Source organism: Neodiprion virginianus, chromosome 5, assembly GCF_021901495.1.
Source record: "Neodiprion virginianus isolate iyNeoVirg1 chromosome 5, iyNeoVirg1.1, whole genome shotgun sequence".
Classification (NCBI taxonomy): Eukaryota; Metazoa; Arthropoda; class Insecta; order Hymenoptera; family Diprionidae; genus Neodiprion; species Neodiprion virginianus.
In genome coordinates, this window is record NC_060881.1 from 18,583,255 (window position 1) to 18,593,763 (window position 10,509).

General features: G+C 37.7%; 1 protein-coding gene across 2 annotated transcripts in view; it reads right to left on the minus strand.

The window, feature by feature from the left end:
- The window catches only part of LOC124306163 (uncharacterized), a 58,901-nt gene extending 49,931 nt beyond the window's left edge, over positions 1–8,970 (minus strand). Inside the window, exon 1 of one of the 2 annotated variants that reach the window (XM_046766466.1) lies at positions 8,633–8,970. In XM_046766466.1, the coding sequence (XP_046622422.1) occupies positions 8,633–8,696 (64 nt within the window). In that variant the 5' untranslated portion in view covers positions 8,697–8,970. The remainder of the gene's footprint in view (positions 1–8,632) is intronic. The other variant, XM_046766465.1, reaches the window with a different exon arrangement.
- Between the last annotated feature and the right edge of the window lie 1,539 nt (positions 8,971–10,509).

Consider the following 10,509-nt stretch of genomic DNA (forward strand, 5'->3'; position numbering starts at 1 on the left):
CTCATAATATATTTTCATAATACATCCGAGGACCAATTTACACTCCAGGTTAAAAGCCGGCGCATGCACGCGCTCAAAGGACGTAAGGAAGAGAAAAACAAACGGTTTTATGAAACCGAGAGAAGTGAAAGTCATACGAATAAGACAGAAAGAGAGAGAGAGAGAGAGAGAGACGAGGGAGAGAGCAGCGTGTATAAAAGAGTTGTCGGGGGCCCACTGAATGAGTGAAAGTGAGCCGGCATACCGGAGCTCGAAAACTAGAGCGCGGCGGCTTGCATAATATCGGACACTTGCAGGGTCTCGCCCAGGGATAATAAGCGCAGCTCACATATTCGGCGGAAGCACAAGCTAATAGCTATCAAGTGTACGAGTTCACTTTTTGCTTCCTCTTTAGTCGATTTTGAGAACCGTGCTTTTGTGGTTTTCCAGCTCAGACATCTAAACTTTCAAAACACTGTCCGTACTAGCGGAGCGGTTGATATTATAACCTCGAAAAAGATGCAAGCACCGTGACCTTTGATTTGGTTAAGGCATTTTTTTTTTATTTTTGTTTATTTATTTATTTATTTTCTTTTTTTATTTATTGCAATGGAAAGCGGAAAGAATGCAGTATCGAGTATGCTTCTTATCAGAGGATATCCGGTACACCTACAAATTATTTCGAGGTTACGTTGTCAGGGTTCGACAGTTTGTAACGTATTTTGAAAGCGTAGATGTCGGCGATTGAAAAACACCGTAAGGATCACAATGGCTGTGATCTAATTTAAAATGGTTTTTCAGTTTGGCGAGAAGAACGTGATGAAATTAATTTGCCGTCTGCGAAAGAAACAAAGAAAAAAAATTACAGAAACAGTCGAGATATAAAAGACTAAAGAATTAATCAAAATGGAAGAAGATTGATAAGAAAAAGAAAAAAAAATAAAAACAACGATCAACGGCGCGACGGTTACTTATTATATTATACACCCACAATATTCGAGCTGTATAATATAAGTAACTGTATTCGACTAAACCTAACGGATTCAAGGCCGCCATCAGATTTCCAGACGTAGTTTCGGACCGTTCTAAACAGTCACGTGGTTCGCCCGCGCAGTTGTTTCTTCGGCGTTCCGCGCATTTCGATACATCGCGAATAAATTCGATTGTCAATTTACTGTCTGCTGCTGAAGGCTTTTTGCCGATGAGTTGTTGATTCGCGCGCATGCGCGAGGCGCCAATTTGCGCCTGCATTGGGACAGTCGGCGATTAATTCACGTTTGGCATTAAATACTCGAAAAGTGTGAGGTGGGCGGAGACAGGCTATAATTCATTATCGAACGATACTTTCAATCGCCCAATATATGTTACCGCAACGATCGTCTACGGGTTATGCCTACGGTATGGATACTCTACTGTTTCACGGACGAATTATTCGTGGCTTGGACCAAATTTTAGCCAACACATAACAATGATTTCCATTAAAGATATTATAGAATATTTTATATTATCACTGAAGTAGTTGGTACTACAGTATTTGTGCCGATCTCTGTGGAATCAAGAATGCAACGAAAATTTTTTTATCTTCTTAGCATTTTTCCCATTGTTGTGGTTTCGCTTTGGTCTAAATCTTACGAATAACAAGTGGAGGGGAGTACTAACTGTCCATGCCCTTATTATGTACGCAAGTTTATCGAGATTCAGCGTTGCAGGATACGGAAAGGACTGATAAATGTATAGTCTGTTGGCTATTTTGCGAGGCATATACGAATGAACGACTAACAATTTGGGAGAATTTCAGGAATTTTAAACCGGATGAAGAATTGTTTGATTCGACTGGGGTTTGTTTCCTTCGGAAGTATGTGGATCGAACTTCGTTCAGATATTTTTTTTTATGCGGATAAATTCAAAGGAAGCACAGTTATTGTTTATTGACAATAACATCAACCATTTTGCTCTGTGACATGTCTTGCAGTGCCTAAGATACATATATTTAAAACGATTGAACTAATTTACTGCGAAATTGGAGACAGTATTCTTAGACAGTCTATCCCCTTTTCCACAATTCGAGTTTATTTTGTTTTTTCACTTATTCATAAAAGTTGTTTGAAGTTGAAATTCGATTTTTAATTCGGAATTACCGAATATTTCATTCAATTTACAAAAGAACATGACAATTTAATTGTAAATGGAAATTGATACCGAGAAGCTTAACTATCCAAGATGACTGTCTCTAGATTTAAAGTTATAAATATTTTTTTTTAATTTCAAGATATTTTTAAATCTATCCAGACGTTTTTGACGTATTGTGACCACCGCAAAACAGGCCACCAGACGAAGTAGCTGACGTTATTGTCAATAAAGATGCTTTCTATTGATTGATTCTAATGTCAAAAACACTTGGACATAAGGCTTGATATCGTTACTTTTGAATAAAACGAACCTGTATCAAAATGAACTTTTTATTCGGTGGAAATACGAATTTCCAAAATTCACCCATGCTTTCAGCAGTCTGTTGGTAGATATCCTTAGGAACAACGGGGATGTGCGATGAATCGACTGATCGAAAAAGCAAATAATTGAAATACCCTTTTGACGAAATAATCGGAAAACGGCTGATTGGAAAAACCAATTACTAACGGACTATTCAGAAGAACGATTCATAGAAATTGTCATGAAACGCTTAATCGATGTTTACGATAGATCCATTATGCGATACACAGCTTTAATTTTCAAACACTATGTATCATGGTGCGGTCGTGTATATAATACTTAAACGTATGGGTAAATATTAAATATACGTAATCGCAGGAGTATGATCGCTTGCATTGCATTGTTTTACTACATACATTCTCTCTCTGCAGTTGCAGCGTTGGTTATTTTTTTCCATTTCAAACTGGTCATAAGGTCACTAGATCGGTGGGAATTGTACGCCTTTACTTAAACACGATTCCACACATACATCGCATTATTAACGTATACTTGCGCCAACCTACACTTCACATTCGAAGGATATAAATGAAGGGTGTGTTTAACCGTATTCCGTCACGTTTCAAGCTACTTATTCTCCACCACACAATGTGAAACCCAATATGGTGCGATATTTTTTCATCGCCTTTGAATAAAATTCCGCCAGAACTATTATTTCTTCTGTTCTCATTTCTTTAGCAAGGTTATTTTTTGTTGTTATAAAATTCTCTCATACGTTGTGTCCGGATTCAACCTTCCAAATCGTGCCGAAATGATCGGATAGCCAAAGAATCGACAATTTGAGGAATAATTTAACACATGTAATGTGAATCACAAGTCTTGTGTCATATCCATCAAGGATTGACTGGATTTTCGAGAATCATGCACCACCTAGCGGTCACCCCGAATACTACTCTTTTAATTCTCCACAATTATTTCTCAAATCGAGTATAAGTTTCGCCCGAAATTACATCTTCAAATCATTATGCTTGTGTATCATCTAACCATCTATCTATATATATACGTACACACCTACGCAATTGTTTAGAGAATTTAATTACGAACTTTAACGCAGACTTGTGTTTTTTTCCTTCTGTGATATTACATAGTTATAACTCGACTCAACTCTGCGGTCTAACCACCCATACAACAATTGTGCCTCAATTATTGTTATTCAACTAATTGTTATTGTCACAACTATACTCATTCATACACATACATACGTATGTATAATACTCGTGCTTGTGTATATGTTACACGTAACAAGATATGTATTCTCACGATGAATTACTCGGTTGCGAAATGACTGCGCGACTTATTACGCATGTCCGTATGTACACGAGATTATTATATATACATGTGTGTGTATGTGTGTGTGTGTGAAAATATATATACGTAAATTGTACACAGGTGTTAGGTGTAAATATGTCACCTATGTACACGTAGTGTCATGTATAGGCGTGATGCACAACCCTCTTGCAGAGTCTACGAGGATCAGGTTTGCATTGGAATAAGGGTCAATTTGGAGATTGCGGTAATTGGAGCCGTGCCTACTTGATCGGTTTTATATGGAAAGGCGAGCCAAGGCTGAGTGAACAGGCCTGGGACAAAACCGGCCGCCTAGATCGCAACGGGCAATAACATTCACCGATTGTCGGCGATCAGCCCAGCCCGACTGGCATACAAGCGCATAAGTTGCATATGTAACGACGCAAGTTTATGTTGCAGTAAATTCTAAAAAGAAGGTGTCTTTTTTAATTCCATATTTATTTATTTATTTGTTTATTTTTTTTTTCTCGCCGCAATTAATGCCAGACGAAATCGAGAGAATCTACTGCGTGTTATGCAATCTTCGAGTTTGAAAATGAACTTTCGATAAAACTTTGGGATCTTGGCACCGAAAGCCGAAAGTGCAAATAAAATTGTACCCGTACAATTTTCACCAACTTGACTATCGTTAAAAGACTAAAAAGATACAAGTGTAGTGAAAAACTGTATGTAATGTAAAAACAAAAAAAAAAAAGGTAGCGGAACTGTTTGATAAATTGATTTATGATATATTTATTATGTACGTAGAGATACGTTATTACACTTTCGATACATTTGTTGTATAACCGTGAATACACACATGGATTTGGAAGAAAAAATGATGTGAAACAAAAAAAAAAAAAAAAAAAAAAACTGGTTCACCCAGCTGCAAACTATCAAGTGTTTACACATTCAGGCAAAGAAAAACTTTCGCTGTCTTGAAGGGAATTTCACAACTGTGTTAAAACTCGAATGCTGTAACTTTACTTGGCCAAATTCTCTAATGACTCAGTTTAGCGTTACATATATTGCGGTGTTGACAGTTCAAGTGTTCAAAAGGTTCTAAAAAAACTCGCTAAAATTTCGGTATCGTTTCTTTAATTGTACGTACCTATATATATGTATATATATATATTTTTTGTCAATTTATAAATCAGGAAATATTTTTGAAAAGCCATATCTGCATGAAACTGTATTGTTGATCGTGGTTAAAATAGACTCAGGAAATTTCATTGGTGTTTCAAAATTAGACTAAATTTTGCGTAACAAGGAAAGGTATCCATGAATTTTCTTCTTCATCTGCATAAACGATGTCGAAGAGGAAAATTAAAATTAAAATGTGTATGGACATGAAGACTTAATGAACAGTCCATTTATTATGAATTTTCAAAGTTAAAAATTATTATAGGTCATCAAGTTTTTTGACCACTATAATATACGCATTCGAGATTTTCAAAAGTATTCTAAAAGTTCTTCAAACATCATTGAAAGTGTTCCAATTTTTTTCTCAATCTTCCTTAATCTGAAAATAATCGACGATTTATAATGGAATATTTTTTCTAAGTATTTCTATCCTTGTTTCTATCTTACTTCATGTGACGTAGAAACACAAAATTCTCAGATAATTCTTGACACACTTAGAGGAAAATTAAAAATGAGTTAGGATTCTTCGATAGATTATTAATAATTATACGTTACGATATATTAAGAAATTTACTTAATTTTTTGCACAGCCTATATTGAATAATAATTTTGCATAAAAATTATGACGTGCTGTAATTATAATCATCACCCAAACGCGTTTGTCAGCCGGGGAGATTTGAATCTGCTACGGTGATTTAAAGTCAAACGGTGTAAGAGAGCTTATTTCGAGTTGACGTAATCGCAAAATCTTCGATCTACCGCGGGACCCGTTATGCGATCTGGCCTGGAGTGTTTCAATCATGTGCTGATACGGAATGCGTGCGAGCGTTTCAACAACGACACAACCTGTCGCGGCAGCAAGTCAACATCTCGAGCAAAAAGCAAAAGTGTTGGTATAGCGGTGACGACGGCACAGTGATTCTGGTATAATTGATCACGTGCCGATCGTGTACACACTATTATACACAACGATGGAAGTGAAACTGAACGTAGATGTAATATATAAAATACCGAGGGAAAACGGTAAGACTTATCAAGTTGAATGTCCGTCTGCGCATGCGCAAGATTTATCCAATTTTCATTCAGGCTAGCCTATTTTAAACTTCAACAGTGAAACTCGGCTCACGGAGGTTGAGTAAGCGATGCGAATTTTTTTCAGTTGAGCTGATGTCACTTAGTCGATGTAGTGATTCGAGAAGATTTGGCAAACTTTCATTGTCAATTTACCGACAGCTACGAGTCATCGCAATAATGTCAATTCTCCACTTAACGCGGGAGAGTTTTACATCACGTGACCCGTTTCGTGTAGGTTGGCTGCCCTGCCTAGCAGACGAAAGTACAGATTATTTTTCGCATGCGCAGTCGGTTACTCGGACTAATAAGTTTCACCGTTTCATTTATTGGTTTTGTTGTGACAGATAAACTTAGCGTCTACTCGAACGATTCACTTTGAACGTTATTACGCTAGATTGTGATTATCGGGAGCGAAGGTTTTCAGTTTTTCAATCTCGCGTGCACTAAACCGATTCAAATTTCGCGCCACGGGAGGTTGAAGAAAACAAAAAACGGGAGATGGAACGCCCAGGTACCTGGCCACTTCGGTTCTCATTATCTGATCCAGCTTATGCAACGCCGGACGTGATGTATATCACTACGTCAACGCTGCGTAACTTTCTCGAAATGATATCTACACGTTGGTTAGGTCACGTTATGTCGGCTTAAATCGTCACTATCTCCGTGGTGCGAAATGCATAATTTATTCAAAGAAACCATAATTGTAATTTTTAAGATTTCATTTGTTCTCGTGTAAGAAATATTAAACATTGTATTCATTGGGTTCACAGAAAGATCTGTACTGTACAATAATGTTCATTAATGCCTTCCCTTTCCGGCTACCTTGTTTTCGGCCCGAAACAAAATGCGAATTCGATTATATACGATTTACGTGACAATGACCGGCGATGCAGCCAACGTCGGAGTTTGGGAGTCATTGTCACATAATTCTTATAGAATCGAACTCGCGTTTTATTTCGGACCGCAAACAAGTTAGCCGGAAGCCCAAGATATTAATGAACATTACTGTACAATATTTATGCAAGGTTGTAGACGCGTCAGACAAAACGAAATGTCTAAAGTTCATATGTCAAAGACGTTCAAAAGTCAAGCTTGTTTTACTGACAGGCTAATTTTATGCACGCCGCACGAACCGTGTGAAAGATGTTGAAAAGCAAAATTCATTCTTTATCGCAACGTTTCGGAACCAACTGGGGTAAAACTAGAATGAAAAGATATATCCTTGAAAATCTTTTGGAAATCACGTCAGCTTATAATATGTTTTCGATGCCCAACGACATTGATAAGAATCTAGTTTAGAAGAAATAGTTCTAACTCGATGTGGAGTCATAAAGATACTTTATCACTCACAAAGTGAATAAGGAATTTGGTTAGGAGGTAATGGATTTTTATTCATTAACCGTGAGCAATTGATGGATTCAGAAATATTGATGAACAGTTTTTGGCAAAAACCTTTCAAAAACTTCAAAGACTGAATTGATTGAATGTTTAAAAAAAAGCGTTCTTAACAAAAAGCATTCGCCACCTATAACCAAACTCAACTTACTTTCTTTGTTCGTCAAAAGTAACTTGCGTATCACTACGTGACCAGTGTAAGAATTTCAGGCTGATCTGATGAAGTGTTTGTACACGAAGACATCAGCGACTCCTCCGATCCGTAATAGTATTCCAACCACTCTTTTTGCGTAGGGTAATTACTCTATTACTAGTGCAGACGACAACAGTAGACGAATCTATATAAATCAATCGAGCGTCTCATGTTGAATATAAAAATTGAGACTGAAAAGAAGGGTATCTGGATCATGGATTCTGCTCAAACTCTTAGGACTGAACGTTTCCTTGGCCTAACCGTAAGATATGAAGCCTGTGATATGTAGCTTCACCTCATTGGCCTCTCTTCACTCTGGGTAAAATTGATAATATCAGCAACTTGATGAGTAGAATGCTATGGCAAATGCAACCCGTTGCGTATTTTTGCCTTCGTTATAGATTCAAGTGTGAGCGAATATATTATTATGGTATAAAATGTGAATTTTAGGTAAACTGATCTGTTGTAAATCGCGCAAAGAAAAGGCCAGTAGATAAAACCGCGCGTCAGAAGCCCCATATTATGGGCCTAAGAAACAACCTTCGAAGTTCCAACAAAACACGTAATTCCTAGGTCTGATATTCTCCGTGTGAGTTGATACTTCTCAGCAGCACACAGCATAAGGTGTATAAATTCTGCAAGTACCAGAGAGAGTGAAGAATACGGAACGGAAGCAAGCCAAAATACCATTTGATAACACTTATTACAGCATCTTCATGGTCTTCAACTGGAATTTGTGCACATCGGATTGAAGCATTCTTCGATGCCTTCACCTTACAAACGCTAATGATCAGTCTGAAACGATTCTCATCACGGTTAAACCGTCAAATTTGACCTAGAATTACACAGTATCCTCAGAGAGTCTGCCGAGTAGCTATTGCATCGTCAAGGTGAAACTCCGAATAAATTAGTCGGGAAATCGGGTACGAGGGTAAAAATTGACGTGCATAATGTGCAGATTGAAGATTGCGTAGTGATACTTTTCATTCGTTGGACTGGACCGCGAAAAGGGAAACAAGTGAGGCACGATCACCGAGTGTGGAACACGTGAAAGCACGTTGCGATTAGACTCACCGGTTCTGGAAACGAATGTCGTAGCCAATAAGCAGTAGATCAGAACGCCGTTGAACAGCAGCATGGTGTCGAAGTTTCGAAAGAATCCTTAGAATACGAAGAAACCAAAAGAAGTAAATGTACGTATCACTGGAACGCGGAACACTTCGCGACGCGATAAAATTCGCGCGGCGTCCGGGTTTTAGGAACGCGGTTCAAATTTCCCGCCGTTTCTGCTACCGCTGCTGCTCCTGCTGCTTGTGATGTTCAATCCGGCGCGAAGGAACCGCATCGACTGCCGATTCGGACTTAAGCTACTGCCGCAAGAGGAGAAAGGCGACTAAACTGGTCACGGAAAACGCAAGGCGTGTTTCTCCGAGGCACCCAGACGGGGGCCTCGGGATGGAGGCCGTCGTCAACTCCTCGAATCGGACCGTAGGCTTCCTAACAGCGAGCTGCGGCATGGTGCACCTTTCTAACGAATATTATTGTAGCGCAAATAAAACAAGACGCGGGCAAGCGTTCTACCTAGAAACTCCGGCTGCCAGCTGCCGAATGCGTTTAACTATCCAAGTGTAGCCGCGCAGAGTTAACCAGCATGTTTGGATAATTGAGTATTTGAATTAAATTTTCTTTTCCATTTTTAGGGGTCCATAATCCAGTGCAAGCCAAAATAATGAGGACGTACTTTTTTTCGTTAAAAATGATAATTTTTCATGTTATAGGTGATTGAATTACACTGATTTTAATATATATAGATATATCTTAACATGGGTGACGTCACAATGTTATAGTTTTCAATCTGTTATATTAATGGCAATTTTGATTCAATCGAAAAAATAAAAAATCCGTCGAAATATTTTTTTCCAATCTACAAGAATGTGAAGTAAAAAAATTTCATTCAAATACTCAATTATTACGCGGTAGAAAAAATTGACTGTATTAATTTGAGGAGAATTATTCGTAAGGAATTGAGACTTTTTCATCTCGGAGTGTTGATCAAGTTACTGTACTCGTAGGTCAAGAAGATTGCTGCAAAAGCACAAAATAAAAATTACCGAAATTTCAAACAATAAATTAGACTGCGGTGCATTGTTTCGAATTACTTACAAGTGATTGAATATCTAATAGACTTGTTCAATCTCGGTCTACTCATTTTACTCATAAGACTATTTTCGACGAGTCGTTGAAACAGGTTTTCCTTTTTTCAGTAAGTAGTCAATTCGATGTTAACGTTCGTTAATCATAATGAGTATCAGTGAGATGTTGTAAAATTAAAAAATTGACGACGCCAACACGATAAAAAAGGTATTTCAGTATATTTGTTGAAAATAGTCTTGTAAATAAAATAAAAAATTATAGAGTGAAGTCTCAAAGGAAACATCAATATTCAAACTTTTTCTCATACTCCCAGTAACTTCTGTTTTATTTCGAAAACGTTTTCGCAACTTACAAATATAATAATCCGATGAATACTCGACGTGCGAATATCTCGTCATCGAATTAATAAAAAGTATCGATGACAAATTTCAATTTTTTTTTAAAATGGCTGCCGACTTCAGCCTGTGAGTTTTATCTACTTTCTGTACGGTCCATAACACTCACTTCATTCCTAAGGCAAGGCCGTTCTTGTAAACTCACTCTTGACCAGACGGACAAAGCCGATTTCCACGTATCTGATTAATCTTTCACAACCCGGAATTATTGTCGCTACCTGGGTGTTCAATCTATTTTTGCATAATATGCTCGCTGTAAATGAATTGTTGACTGGAATATTACTGTGTACAACGTCAGAAAAATTCCACTTGTGGTTACAGTGCAGTCTTGAACTATTTTCGTTTTTTACCGCAACCGAAAAAATATAGTTCTGATTACAAAATGAGAATGAGATTCGTAGC